General features: G+C 60.1%; 1 protein-coding gene across 1 annotated transcript in view; it reads left to right on the forward strand.

The window, feature by feature from the left end:
• The window catches only part of LOC119097347 (muscleblind-like protein 3), a 40,265-nt gene extending 28,022 nt beyond the window's left edge, over positions 1-12,243 (forward strand). The window contains exons 7-11 of the mRNA XM_037220393.1: positions 3,099-3,134; positions 3,623-4,206; positions 6,833-6,929; positions 7,903-7,987; positions 9,873-12,243. Coding sequence (XP_037076288.1) covers positions 3,099-3,134; positions 3,623-4,206; positions 6,833-6,929; positions 7,903-7,987; positions 9,873-10,036 — 966 coding nt within the window. The 3' untranslated portion in view covers positions 10,037-12,243. The remainder of the gene's footprint in view (positions 1-3,098; positions 3,135-3,622; positions 4,207-6,832; positions 6,930-7,902; positions 7,988-9,872) is intronic.
• Positions 12,244-15,220: the final 2,977 nt, after the last annotated feature.

Genomic DNA, 15,220 nt, shown 5'->3' on the forward strand with positions numbered 1-15,220 from the left:
CTCTCTCTCTCTCTCTCGCGCTCTCTCTCTCTCTCTCTCTCCTCTCTCTCTCTCCTCTCTCTCTTTCTCCTCCTCTCTCTCTCTCTCTCTCTCTCGCTCTGTCTCTCTCTCTCTCTCTCTCGCTCTCTTCTCGCTTCTCTCGCTCTCTATCTCTCTCCTCTCTCTCTCTCTCGCTCTCTCTCTCTCTCTCTCCTCTCTCTCTCTCTCTCTCTATCTCTCTCTCTCTCTCTCTCCTCTCTCTCTCTCTCTCTCTCTTCTCTCTTCTCTCTCTCTCTCTATCTCTCTCCTATCTCTCTCTCTCTCTCTCTTCTCTCTCTCTCTCTCTCTCTCTCTCTCCCTCCCTCTCTCTTTCTCGCTCCACTCATCACTCCACTCGCTGGGCTGTCTCTCCTCTCTCCCCTCCCCCCTCTCTCTCTCTCTCCCTTTCTTTCTCGCTTTCTCCCCCTCTCTTCCTCTGTCTCTTTCTCTTTTTCGCTCTCCCCGTGTCCATCCCCATCTCCATCATTCCCTCACGTCTCTTTCTCACTCTACATGGCTTTACTCTCGCCATTTTCCGCGCTTACCCATTCCTCCTTTCACTCTCATCTCTCGTTCTTTCTCGCTCTTGCTCGCTCGCTCGCTCGCCAGACTTAAATGGAATCCCACTGTTGTCATTGCTGTGAAATTAATAGATGATCTTCAAACCAGTGACTGAACTCCTAATGTTTGCGATTAAAATGTTGGCTATTCATGTAGCCCTAATATTTGTACCGGTTATTTGCCTCATTTTGAACTCACAGGTTTTGCGGCATGCTAAAGTTATGCATGATCAGCATCAGAGTTATGTAAACAAGCCCTGTGCAAAAGTTACCTGACGACTCGTGCTTAATATGCGTATTGGAGTGTCACCCTAACAAGTGATCTCACGTGATCTTACGTGCGTTCATTGCCTCACTTGGCGTGGAGTATTTCTAAACATTTGTAATGCTCATATGTTGCTAAGGCTTGTCATCGGTGTTAACATAATCATTACCCGGTGCTCTATAGTCTCGCATATTCTTCAAGTGTTGCATATTTTTTTTTCTGCTGCCAATTTTCTATTGAATCAAGGTGACCGACCGGTGCTTCTGCGCCTCTCGTGTACTAGATGTACCATTTCACACTGTGGTTAAAATGAAATATTGTTAGCTACTTTGAAGAGTTAAATTAGAACTATTATTTTAATTTATAAATGTGATTTCTTTTACGTGTGTTGTGGACAGTGCACGAGATTGCATATTTCAAAGGGTCCCTTTCACAGGGCTTGTTAAGTAGATTGTGGTCAAACGTAGTGTTGCGTTTTCTGTTAAATCTCCTTCTGAAACATTGATTATCCTCTCCTTTCGACTGACCTGGCTGCACTGGCAGCAAGCAGAGTGTCTCCAATTTTGTGCCGCCAAACTTGGCCCCAAATAGGCGTCCGACTCCTCTTCGTTAGCGGGGCCACCCCTTCACTCCCGCCGCCCTTATCCCACATCGCTCATACCTGAGGGCATGTGACGTCACACTCCGCATGGCCGGGCTCCAGAGGCTGCCCTGATGCTTTCGGTGTTGTACATACGCTACGCGGGCGCGGGCGTCCGCGAGCGGGGGGCTCGCGCCCCGCCGCCGCCGCCCTGGCTCCTCAGCTTGTGCCAGCCACGCGGCCGCTTCCCCGCGAACACCATCTGTGACCGCCGCCGGCAGGCTGCGCTTACCCAGGCTGCCGCCAGATGGCTTGCCCGTTCGCTTTCCCTGGCGCCGGGAACATGTCGTCAGGTTGCGGGAGAACAGGGAGCTTGTACGGCGCAGTGACCCACAGTGTCTCGTTGGTGTGACGATGTACAGACGTGCGTGGATGTGCTCGAACTGACCCGTTTCAGCGGCAGGTGACGTCGGAGCAAAGCATGACCTGGCTGCTTGTCTGGACATGGATATGGTCGAGCCGTGAACACAGTTACGCGTAACATTCGCACACACACACATACACACACACACACACATACACACACATACAACCATCATGCGCAGACATATAGACGCGTACCTTAAGCCGACATACACACGCACGCTCCAGGAGCGGTACATGGCTTACATTCGTTTGTTGACTGGATGGCGCTTGATAGCGGCTGGTACGCGGTGTGCACGCGCTGTCTGGTGGCCGGGTGCGACCGGCTGTACATACGGTCCTGCGCCGGCTGCCGTAATCGCCGCGCCCGTCGAGGCCCCGCGTTGATGCGCTGTGTTCTCTCTCTTTCTTTCTCTGTGTTGTGCCCGCCTGGCTGTGGCTGCGCTGGCGCCGCCGGTCTTCATTTGTCTGCGCCGCGCCACCCGCACGGACCGCCACCCGATCCGCTTGGCTTGGCGCTTGCACGTCACTAACGGCAGGCGGAGCAGCCGCTCGCCGTGGCGACCGGGCTGGAGGCGAGCCGGAAGCGCCCGCGCGACGCCGCCGATGACCTGGTCAGCCCATACCCGCCGGCGCCGATCGCGCCTGGCCGAGTCGAGCCGCACTGCTCGCCGTCGCCCTCACGCTCACGCTCGCCTCGCTCTCGCCGGCCGCGCGCCGCGGCGGTCGTCGGCCGCCAGCCCGCCGTCAGGGCTGCACCGTCGCGCACGGACTTGGCGCCGGCCCTGACTTGGCGCACGAAAATTTCTGGCGGCGAACGCACCGACTGTGTCCGGCTCTGCCGGCGCGTCATGTTCGGAAATTGGTCCAGATGAGCGGAGCTCCGTGCTCCGGTGCTCTCGCGGGGCTAGCAGTGCGGCGCGGTGCGGTCTGCCACGTGCTGAACTATGGTGTACCGTACACGGAGAGCGTAACGCCTGTTGTCTGCCACTCTTCTGTCCGTTCCCTCCGCACGTCATTGTTCGCGAATGCTCACTTAAAGCGCGCTTCCGCCGCTGACATGAACACTGCATGGCTGCCTAGACTATATGAGATGCGATGTACCTGCTGGCGTTCCTCGTTCTGATTGGTTCTGTTCATCGAGACCCACCCTTCCGCCACCGGGGTTCCTTTCCGAGAGACGTGACCGATCGCCGGCTGGTGCTGCGCCGCCGCCGCCGCCCACCCTTCACCGCGCTCTGTTCTCTTTCAGGGCGAGCCGGCGTACGACGCTCAAGTATACTTTGGTGTAAGTCCGACCGCCGCGGCGGCTGCATGCTAGCGTAGTGCGGCGCCGCGGCCGGGTCGGGGCGTGCGCGCGCCCGCTTCCGGCGCGCGCCGGCACTGGCCCGCCGCCTGTCTGTGGCTTGGTCTGGCGCCCTCTTCCCCGCGCCGGCCTGTCTCCGTCGGCGCCGTGTGACGCGCGCCCGGCGGCCGGGCGCCGCCCCTGCGTCGGAGCACGCCGACCCGCTCAGTGCGTGTCAGACCCGGGCCGTGCCGGCCGCGGGGTCCGGACCGGTGCGGACGACGACGATGCGCGCCCGGAAGGTCCGGTCGAGCAGTGCTGTTACACCCCAGCCGCGCACGCGCGCCGAGCGGAGCGGCCCCTGGCGAGAGCGCAGACTGTGTTGGCCGCCGCGGTCCGCCGGCACGCGGCACGCCGGCCCTCGTGTACTGTTGTTGGCGGCGGGCGTGGTCGTGCTGCGCCCCGGTTAATCCGTCGCCACCTGCCCTCAGGCCTTCCCCGGTATGGGCGTGGCCTACAAGCGTTCGGCAGGGGACAAGGCGGGCATTCCGTGTTACCCCGCGCACAACGCGGCCAGTTATCAGCAGCTGATGCTGCAGCAACAGCAGAACTATCTGCACCAAACATCATGTGAGTACCCGGCCGACCAGGAGAGGCCCGGCAGCGGTCACAGCGCGACGAGCACCGGCGGCCCGGCCAGCGGCGGTGCCACCAACGGACGCGCCAGCGCTGCCTCGCCGCCGCCCAGCTCCTCGGCCAGCGACAGCGGCGCCGGCGGCCACGAGGCGGCTGTGGCGGCGGCAGCGGCGGCGGCCGCCGCCTCCCCGCAGCAGGCGGTCACCGTCAGCTCTGGCCTCGCCTCCACCCTGACCACGTCCTCGCTCATGGCTAGCTCGGCCTCGGTGCCCGTCATCAACCCGGCCCTCTACACGGGCTACTCGCTGAGCAAGGCGGCGCTGCCGGCTGCGGCCGCCGCCGCCGCCGCCGTGCGACCCATGTACCCGGTGGCGGCGGCGGCTAGCGTGCCCGCCGGCGCCGCCGCCGCCGCTCTGGGCATGCCCCACGAGCAGCTGCTGTTGCATCAGCAGCAGCAGCAGCAACAGCAGCAGCAGCAGCAGCAGTATCAGTACCAATACCAGTACCAGCTGCTGCAGCAGCAACAGCAACAACAGCGGCTGCTGATGCAGCAGCAGCGGCTGCAGCTTATGCAGCCGCAGTACGCTGCTAGCCCGTACCTGCAGCAGGCCATGTACGCCCAGCCAGCAGCCGCTGCCACCTACACGACCTCCTCTCCTTTCCTGGCTGTCGGGGCCTCCTCGCCCTACTTTGCCATGGCCGGCTACGGCCAGCCGAGCGCGCTGGCCAGCCAGCAGCAGATGCTGGCCGGCACCAGCCCCGGCACGTCCGGCTTGGCCGCCAACGCCGCTGCCGCCGCTGCCGCCGCCGCCGCTTACGCACAGATCCAGAACGGGGAGCCGGCGCTGAAGCGCATGCGCAAAATGTAACCAGCCTCTGGCCGGACCACCGAGTCACGCTCTTTCAGCATCGCACAGTCGCTGGCGCACAGCCGGTGGCGGTGGCGGGCGCCCTGTCGCGGTCGGAGGAGCCGGGTGGCGCCGGGTCGCGTGTGATAGGCGCGCGCGTGCGCGCGCATGCCGCGCAGTGCTCTGCGCGCGACGCGCCAGACGGACCGGGGCCTAGTTGTGATAAGCTTGGTGTCTGAGGGAGGCGTACGCAGAAAGGAGAGCTTAACCGCTAGTTTTGCCGGGCTTTGCCGGTCGCCCGTTGTCCGGTACTTCCTCCGTTTAACATATCGTGCGGGCCGGACTGTCTCACGTTAAGAATGTTGTTCAGTTTGGATCGCTTTTGCATATCACCCTGTCGAGGTGCTGATTTGGTGAGGTTTGATTTCAGTTGTGCCATATGATGGCAGTATTGGACGATCCATCGCTTGTGTGTTAACGTAGCCAAGCTCGTCCGTGTTGGGTCCGACAGTGCAACTGTCTGTAAAATTTCACTGTCCTGCCTGGGCGTTGGATTCGGCCATATTTTTATGTCCATGTTTCTAAACGTGTAGTATCGTTCCAGTAGCGGAGAGAGGAAAACATGGCGCGCGAGGGAGAGGAGAGCGCGCGCGCGCGCGTTTGCGCGACTTGTTGAATGGGTGGGGTGTAGTCTAGTGGCTTGCGCTGTGCGTGGCCGGTGGCCGGCCGCGGCGTCCGCCGCCGGCCGCTGCCGCCGCCGCCGCCGCGCGCGCCCGCCCTCTGTGATGACGGTGCGCCGCCGCCGAGCCGGCCGCGCGCGCCTCGTTGTTTTACTGGTAGCCGTGTCGGTACCGTACTTAGCCGCGGGTTGCGAGCCGTTCAGTCACAACTGTGGTGCCAAACTGGAGAGAGACAGAGACAGAGAGAAAGAGGGGGAGAGAGAGCTTGTCGACCGGCGCCGTGTCGAGCCGGACTGAACGCGCGCCCCACCCGCTCCGCCGCTCTGTGCTGCCGTGTGTTGGACGCGTCGATTGGCCTGTCGTTCTGTCGGCGCGGTGGCGAATGCAGCGCACTTGGCTACATGCAAGCGTCGGGCCGGTCTGGCTCGGCCGACAGCCGCCCCTCAGGCCGCTGCTTGGCCCCTGGGCTTCACCGCCGCGGCGTCGGCCGTGCCCGGCCGCGCCTGTCTCGCGTTCCGGTGCCATTTTGTACTAAGGTCTGGATCTCTGGTCGCTGGCTTTGTGGCGGCCGCCGCGGGCCTGCGTGTGTGTGTCCGTTTGCCGGCGGCTTGTGTGACTGCGGTGACTCTGGTCTGGTCCGGCCGCCTCTGGTGCATGCGCGCGCATCTAAAACGACCGCCCGTCGTCCGTACACAAGTCTAACGCACGCCTCTCGACTGACCCGCCGCACCGGCGCGGGCGCCGCCGCGGCCGGCCGGCCGCCGCGCGTGACTAACGGGCCGCTCGGGCGCCACGGCCGGCCGCCGCCCGGCGGGCCGCGCGCGGCGGTGGCCGGCCGGCCGGCACGGTTGCCCTCCCTGCCTCTCGTTCGCGTGGCTCCCAGTGTGTGCACCACGGGCGGCAGACTGCACAACTTGCAGTTAGCGGATTGCCTCGTAGATGGCATTGTAAGATACGGCTCTCGTCGCTGCGCGGTCCGCTTGCTGGCTTGCACGATGAACTGTGTACTTGCTGTTTGTCTACACTCTCGGTGTGTATTTCTATGTTTGTATTAGTAAAGTCGTGTCATAAATGGTACCGTACCCAATTTTGGGCTCTTCTTTTTTCACTAATATTTTAGAAGCTTGAGGCCACAAGTGATGACGGACGTCGGGAAAGGTGCTTTTGTAGTCCGAACCGCTTCCCAGCTTCATATGTGATGTCATATTACCAGACATTAATTTCTCTCTGTTTGGCTTTTCCATGTTCTTCCCGTAACATCGACCTGCTGATCCCGCCTCATCCTTCGCCATCACCTTTACCCGCTGGCCCTTTCCTCGGCCCGGCTCCTGCTGACCTGGCCCGCTGTCTGCGCTCTCGTCGGAATGGCGCCGGCTGTGGCTTTGAACCGGCGACGGCCCGTCTCAACCGAAACGCTACTTGTCAACACTCGTCGGCCGCATCTCTGCCGGAATCGACCGCACTTGGCCACTCTTTCCCTGACTGGCGCGCCGGTCTGGATCGTCTGCGATCCGGGCGGCGCCTCCTGACCCGTGGCATGGCTTCGACTCCTGTGCATGCTGGCTGGGCTGGCTCGCCGCCGAACGCTAGGCAATAACGCACACTCTGTGACATACACGGATAATGTGGGACAGGTAGTATGAAGCGATTTTACCTTGCGCAGCCGTGGGGCCCGCTTGTGGTCCCGCTTGCGCTCTCGTCCGTCAAGACGTGGTCCCGGCTCCCGCCTCCCCGCGCCATGTTGGGCGCCGCCCGCCCGGCCGCCTGCTGGCCGCGTCAGCCCCGCCGCTGCCGGGACCACGTCTTCGCGCCGTCTCCCGTCCGCGGGCGGCCCGCGCGCGGGCCCCCCGACACGCCGTCCCCAACCGGCCCCAGTCCAGGCTTCAGGCGGTCCTGACCCGTTCCCAGCGGGCGCCGTCCTGCCCCGACGCCTTGCCACCGAGCACTTGATGCGTCCCGCCCACCCTCTCTGTCTCCGACTGCGTCTTTTCTGTGTCTGGACTTCTCCGTCGATTTCGTCTGAGATCTCGCCGTTTGCCCCAGCGACTTCTATATTTTTCTCACTTGCTATATCCTGTTCCCCTCCACTGTCGTGGAGTGTTGCTCTCGCTGTCTTTTTTTCACTTCTCGTACGACGCGCCCGTCCTTTTAACAGACCTTGCCTTCCTGACAACCCAGCAACCCCGCTGCTTTTGGGCCCTACGGCTGCGGTTTTACTGCTTTTCGTGTGTTTCTTTTCTTTTGGCAGTATTCAATTTAGTTTGCCGCTGCTTATATCAAAGTCAAGAGGTTCTTGAAACTGTGGCTAAATCGAATGCATAGTTGAGCATGTCGCCAAGTAACGACGCTTCAACAGTCATTGCTGGTCACATCAAGTTGTCTGTGAGCCGCTTGCAGGCCGCGTTTGCCTCAGTCAACAAGACGTCAGTCAGTCAGTCAGTGCCACTGTAACGATAGGTCGCGTTGCGTACCGAGGGCGCGGGTGGGGGGCGGGGCGGCCGGTGGCTGATACGCCGCCCGCCGGCCCGCCTGCCGCCCGCCCCACTGTCGCCTGTGACCGTGACCCCTGCCGACCCGGGCCCCGCTTACCGGCCTCCTGTGTTCCAGTTGCTGGACAACCTTCCAGTGTGCCAAGATTTTAAGAAAGGAGCCTGCATCCGGCCAGCCTGTAAATTTGTGCACTATGTTCCAGGTGCGTGGACGAGTGTTGTACCCGGGGTGCCCAGTGCTAAAGGCACATGTTTTATTAGTGGTTGGGCTTATGACATAACTGTTGATGGAATGTCTTCAATCCAGGCTGAACGATATCAGTCGGCCATGGGCGTGCCCCTTCCGTTCAGGTGGTGGCCGATGCTGTGTTTTCAAATGTGAACTTATGAACGACCACACACCAACTTTTGACTTCGTTGACTTATGACGTTGACGTGGCATTGGACCTAGTCATTTTAACGATGCGGAATTAGCAGCCTATTTTTGTTGTATGGGTCAATTACGCTTGACATTGTTTAGTTCGTTCGGTGATGCTACTACAGTTCTTTACAATTATAGGGGTATAATTGAAGATACGGTGTAACGTGAAAAAGTCGGCTTCACGACCGCAGAAATCTGTTTGAACGCGGCTTCAGGACCATAGAAGACACTGTGAATCCCGTTTACGTGTTGGGCGAACCTGCCGCTAATTGAGAGTTGACCAGGTGAAGCAATGCAGGACAGCCAGTATAGTGCGCGCGCTGGGCCTAGTGACCCTGCCCGCTCCTTACTCGAGCTTGTTGAAGTGGCCAGTGATCAGACCCCGCCATGTTTACGTCAATCGGCGTCGATGGCGTGTCTCTAGCGTATCACGTACTGTAATTCCACGGAATTAGCGCTCTTCTATTTTCGTCGAAGTTCATAGCCGTCAGCCATTATTGGATTTCTTTCATACTCGCGCTTTCGTTGTGATCCCACGACTACGTCAAACACTGATGTCGCGCAGTTTCGTTTTTGCTTGCATGCGTAGTTACGAATTCGCAGGTATGGGGTGTCTGGGTGAGTTGCGCCTTATTACAGTTAACATTTGAGGTGAAATCGCCGATTGTGGTCCCGTGATCCTGTGGCTCTAGCAAGCTACTATCTCTAAGCTACCACCTATGAGGTCAACCATACGCTTTGGCCGGCAAAGAGCATCGGCAGAGGATGCTTGATCTACCCCCCCCCCCCCTCCCCGATCCACGGATACATCCACGTGGGACTATCAATGACACGCACTTCGAGGACTTGGAGCCCCTCCCGTGCGAAGGTGACCGGCCCGCGCTGGCGTGACCTCCACCTGAATGACCTCTGCCGGTGGATGGGGGAGGCGGGCGGCCGCTCGCCCTCGGCCTTCGCGGCCTCGCCGCTGCCGCCAAACATCGACTCAGCAGACTAGTTCGTGACGAAACGAGAAAGCCTTAACGTCACACGTTGGCCGGCTTGCCAGCGAGCAAAAAGTAGCGCTGCGCTTTGGTTGACGGGATCGTGTATGGGTGAGGGCTTGTATACAGAGGAAATACGCCGTCGGCACATACGCTCATAGTAAATGAGCGGATCGATATCGTCAATTCTGGAATCTCGGAATGTCGTTATTGTCGGTGGTGTTCTCGACCCACGTATTATACGAATCCGTGGGCTAAATGCCGATCAGAATGAGACTGACCCCGCTATCAGTTTTGCAAGTTCAAGATCACTCGAGGGAGCTTTGCAAGGTGTGATCCTCTGCTCGTTGGGCTCCTTTGTACTGGAGGACTGGAAGCGGGGCTTGCACCCCGAGTCAAGTTGGGGAGCTGTGACCGAGGGCAGTGGAGGGGTTCCCCTTTCGTGCGGCGAGACGATGGAGTTCACAGGAGTTAATAAAAAGTACGCCACGGATGGCCCCACAACGTTGAGGTGATACGAAGCTAGAAGTTGCTGCGTATATGTTTCGTAAATTGGGCAGATGCTGCTGACTAGTGCCGACGACAGTTGTCTGCGCGAGCCGTCCTTAACATGAGTTTGTGCCTGTGGGTGGAGGGGGCGGAAGTGTGCGCCGCGTGACACCCCGGCTGACCCGTCTGCCGCAGACTATGTCGAGATTACCAGCAGCAACCAGGTGACGGTGTGCCGGGACTCGGTGCGCGGCAAGTGCGCGCGGCCGCGCTGCAAGTACTACCACCTGCCGGTGCTGCCAACCTCGCCGACCGAGTCGGCGGCGGCGGCGCGCGCCGTCAGCTTCCAGCTGCTCTGAGCGCGCGCGCGCGCCGAGCCCCGCGCCGTCACACAGACACAGAGCGACGCACGGAGCACGGCCGGCCGGCGGGCGGACCGCACAGGCACCCCGGGCAAATCAAACCACTGACGCTGTGTGCTGTAGACAAGTCAGCCGGCTCCGCCGAAGCAGGGCGGGCGCGAAATCAAACTATCTGTGGGCGGGTGGGCGGGGGTGGGGGCTGTGGCCGGCGTACGGCCGTGTCGGTCGCGGCTCCACCCAGCATGAGGCCAGGATCGGGCCGCGACGCACGCCGCCCACCCTTTGAACTTAAGTGATAGTTCATGTTAAAGTGTTCTCATTTTGTATAGACAAGTACCTTATCGGAGCTCTTCAAAAGAGTGTTAGATAGCGCGCGGATATTTGGGTATTGGATGCCACAAGGTGGAGAGGGGGCGGGCCCGACCCCGCCGGGACAGTCAGGTCGCGGGCTGGCGCCGGGGCCGCCCCCTGGGAGCGGCCATCGACTGGGTTGTTTGTACATATTTATAAGGATAGGGTCTAGTCAGAGACACAGGGTGCGTGGGGCGGGTGGCGGGGGCGGCGTCCGGTCCGCTCCGCCCCGCCCCGCCCGGTCACGTCCTCTTCCGGCTGGTGGGCAGAACCGCTTGGCTTTGTGACGCGTTCGCTGGCGGCCGCCGCGCCGCGCTGCCGCCGGCGGCGCGGCCGGCGGCCCGGCGACGCTGCCGACGGCGGCCAGGGGCGGCGCCTCCAGGCCCCAGTCAGTGCCATAGCAGCCGGCCACCCGGGCCGCCGTGGCCGCGTCGCCCCGCTTCTCGACCTGCTGGGTTGTACCTGAGCAGCGCGCTAAGTTGACCCCTGCTGGCTTGTGAGAGCGCGAGGGCCCGGGGCCAGTGGGCGGCCGGCGCCGTCCGTTCTAAACGGCGCTGTCGGGCGCCACCAGCGATCTAATCGCAGTCGGTCGGTGCGGACCGCGGCGCGGCAGTGCGGCGCGCGTGTGGCGTCGGTCCGCGCCACCGAGTTCGGGGCCCCGCATGCCAAACCCAGATATCCTCAACACGCAGATTTAGGATTAGTTGGCCGCCGCCCGACGGCAGTGCCGCCTACACGCGGGCGACACTGCGGTCGTAACGCTTTTGCTTAGCATAGAGAGGGCTGGACGGGACGCGACCGGTGGCCGGGGCCCGGCGCCCCGACCAGCGCGCGTGCGCGTCGGCCCGGCGCGGCCCCGCCTTCGTGGGGTCGCTCGTATGTGTTGCATGCTTCCCTCATTGTTTCACGCCGCCACCGGTGGGCAGACCCTTCGGGGCAACCGGGCAGGCTACACGCTATGTGAACACTGCGCTTCTGAAGTAACCCTGGACGACGCCGGTGACTTGGCGGGGAGGGGCACGCTGATCGGGTCTCGCGCGCGCGGGCGCCAGGAGTCCGGGCCGCGGCGGGGCGCGGCCGCCGCCTCCGAGAGGCGGCGGCGCCGCCCGGCCGGCCGGGCCGCCGGCGCCCGCGCCGCAGTCGCATGGGTAACCGCCGGGGTGCGGGCCGGCCCTAGGCCGCAGCCCGGCCGTCGGCGGACAGAATACGGGTGCCGTGTGCAATAGTGTCTGAAGGGGGAGGGGGGCTGCCGGCGTCGTCCGCGTCGGCTGTCCGCTCGGGGCGCGCCGCGAGCACACTAATGCCGCCCGCCTGGCCTGTCCTCTCCTCACTCTCTCTTGCTATCTCTGTTTCACTGTCCCTCTACCTCTCTCTCTCTCTTTCTCCCTCCCTCTCTCTCTCTATCTCTCTCTCTCGCTCTTTCTTCTCTCCTTTCATTCTGTCTGTCTCTCCCTTCACCGCTGTTGATTTGGTGCGTACGTGCCGCGCGCGGGCGGGGCGGCGGGCGCGCCGGCGTGCCAACACGCCCTCTTCATAACCGGACAGTACAAGTGTAGCTGCGCACTGTCTGGCGCCGCCGCAGCCGTGAAATACTCGCCGCCCGCGCCGCCGTCGCCCGCTGCCCCGTCCGCGCCCTGTTGTATAGGTTTAATATAGGTGTTACCAATGTTGTGCAGTTACTTTTTTAACTGTGATGTGCGGAAAAGACCAAAAGCGTAGGGGATTCCCTCCACCGCATTAGAGAGACGTTCTAAGCAAAGTGTGGATACCAGTTTATCACATGTTTTGTAATATTTCCCTCCAGAATTGTATTTTTTGTTCATTGATAAAACTCTGAATAAAGTTATTTCGTATTGATTGTGTTGCAACTCGTCCAGGCTGCAGCGCCGTTACTGGTGCCGGCGGACGGCGAGACCGCGGGCGCCGCCGCAGAGAGCCACTGGCCATGTCCGGCCGGCCAGACCGTGCGCGCCGGTGCAGTTCTCTCCCGGCGCTCGTTATCCCGTGGAGTGTGGGTGCGTAGGCGTGTGAAAAATACGCATGGCCGGACACTGAAAGCAGTGACGAGGGAGACGTCCAAGCAGGAAGACCGAATCATCTGCGCACAAGATGTATGGCAGTACAGCAATAGTCAGGTTCGTATGCAGGTTTTCCTTACGGGAGTACGGCGAGGATGCGTCACGTTTTTGTAACAGACTAGCAGACTTACTTCCGCCGGCGAGTGCGGCCGAAACGTCAATCATTCATATCTGAAGTGTCCAGCCCCAGCATACAGAAGTACATCACGCGCATAACGGGCGTGGGTTTAGTTGACGCGCAAGCCTGAACAAGCCACATTGTGGCCAGTTGAAGTACTACAAATAAGTTGTCCGTGAAGACCCTGACAGCCAGCCTGGCAGCGAATCTGCTCCATGATGCCAACAAACAAAAGCATTGAGCATATGCATAAAATGGTGACATCGTGATGTTGAGAGCAGTCTTTGTGAAAACAATTACACATTTGCACTTGCGATCATACCAAGTGAGCTCATATCATGTCCGATGCTTCCTTCAATATCTTCAAGTGGAAACATTCCTTTAGAGAATAGTGCTGTAACCGAAAATGCGAACGCAAATGAGAAATAAGCTATTCCGGAAAAGTATACGAGGCCATCACAGGAAAAAGCCACAACGCATGAACACGATGCATGCAACATAAATTTACACAGACGTTTTGCGGCGTGTAATGCGGCGCGACATTTTGCGAACGCCATTTTGCGGCGCGTAAGAGAACCACAGGAGAGTCGTGCCGCTCGTTGCAGTGGTAACGCCTACACCCAGCCTGGCAGGATCGTCATAACATTATCCATGGTGTAAACAAACAATGATGTATTGAGGAGCACATTCACTTAACAGGGAAATTGTGTTTTGCAAAAAAAGTCTCGCTCTTAAAGCATACCAATAGTGCCATGTCCCCTTGGCTTGGCTTGTTCACCTGGCGACATCTCGTGGGTAATGGCGTAACTAGTGATCGTGATGACTGGCTGGTCAGGTGGCAGTTCCAACCGATGGAGGGGTAGCCGACAGCCGCGCGTGCCCTGGCGCGGAAGTGGTTGAGATGTTGAGGTCTAGAAGCTGATGGAGGCGGTGTCCCTAGAAAGATACTGAGTAGAGCCGTACGAACACGGAGACTGCTTGCATTCATCATTTCATTCTTACTCGCGCACCGCAGAACAGAGAGATAAAAACTTACAGTGTTCGAATCATCATCAACCCGAATTTTCACCCGCTGCGTGAATTGAACATTTCGGCGTGGTCTTTGACGTCTGAGTGGCGGCGATGGCGCTGGGAATGGGCTTATTGTGCCACAGCGTCCGAGGCATGGGAGAGGCCACGGGCAGTGCAAGAAGCAATTTCATTTGCCTGTGCTGGAAAAGGATCACACTAAGTCGCAGTGTCTCATTTTACCGACTGGCAAGAAACTTACCGCTCTTTGAGTCGCAACCAGCGGCCTGGAGGCAGTTTGTGTCAGCACTGAGGCTCCTAGCTGCAACCTGTGACTTTTTCGACGAAGACAATATGATCAGGTTTCTATGGAGTTCCTTATGTTATGGTTATGTTAGTTATGGAGAGATCAGTTTCTATGGAGCGCGAGAACGTCGGGTGCAACAAGCGCTTCAAAAGTAGTCTGAACTCACGCTCGCCCTTGCGACGGACATTGTCCTCGCCGAAGAGGCGGCGAGCCACGACATCAAGGTGATGGGTGGAGAAGAGCAGCCCCCGGTCACCGCAGCCGTGTCATCGCAGCCGCGGAGGAGAGCTGCACTATGCTAGCAGGCTCCTCTCACCTGTGTAAGCTTTGTGGGAGGCACCACGTCATGAACAGACGGTTGTGTCCGGTGTGGGGAAAAGAGTGTTTTGACCTGCAGAGGCGGCAATCACTTCGCGGGGACTCCTGTTTGTCCCCACCGTGATGCAGCCGACCGACAGCCGGCGTGGCCTGCCGCCCGCGCCGCCCACCTGACGCCGCCGCCGCCCGCCGGCCTACCGACGGTGGCGCCGCCGCCTGGCCGGTGGCAGCTGCGGGAACCAGCGCCCGGTGGCGGTAATTTTTCATTAGAGCCATTTCAGCCAGAAATGATCATTTCAGGGCTATGGAATGAAGGAAAATGGTTAATGGTGGGGCAGACTTGCATGCGTCTGGGGGGCCAACCGCCGGGCTTTAACCCGCGCATGTGCGCTGAGTACCCGGTCAGGATCCCCTTCCCACGGGGCTCTCGGCCCACTCGTGGCTGACGCATGCAGCCTGCCCCGGACAAGCGGGATGCCGCGAGGGTGCAAGATGAAGCGATATAGACGACAAGAGGGACGGATGCGTGGCGGTGGCGGGTTCGACCGGCGTCAAGCGGCCGCCGCGCGGACCCAGCCCGACACTGCAGACGACGGTGGAGCGATGCTGCACGACATCATGTCGGCGGCCGGCGATAGCTTCCCAAGAAAGGCTCGTAAAACTTTGTACACAACAGCAGGGCCTTAGTGATATTTTTGATCGATTCGTGTGCGGAGTGCGATGTGCTGTCCAGGGCAGATAATGTCCGTGCCTCTGGGGAGGTCGGTTGAGCGCGACTGAAGCCATGTACAACGGCTTTGTGTGTGTTTCACGGGGGACTTGTATACGGTGATGGCATAGTCGACTCGCAGCTTCATAACCCTGTGTCTGAGAGTGTTTGTATATTGAAGTGAAATGTTATGGAAGATACAAATGCTCCGATTCTCAGCTTCAAAACCTCTGCGCCTCTATCTGGTTGATGTGAAAAATTGTAATTCGCTAGACTATGTCTATCGCAGTGC

This window comes from Pollicipes pollicipes, unplaced genomic scaffold (genome assembly GCF_011947565.3).
Source record: "Pollicipes pollicipes isolate AB1234 unplaced genomic scaffold, Ppol_2.1 Scaffold_4295;HRSCAF=5057_pilon_pilon_pilon, whole genome shotgun sequence".
Classification (NCBI taxonomy): Eukaryota; Metazoa; Arthropoda; class Thecostraca; order Pollicipedomorpha; family Pollicipedidae; genus Pollicipes; species Pollicipes pollicipes.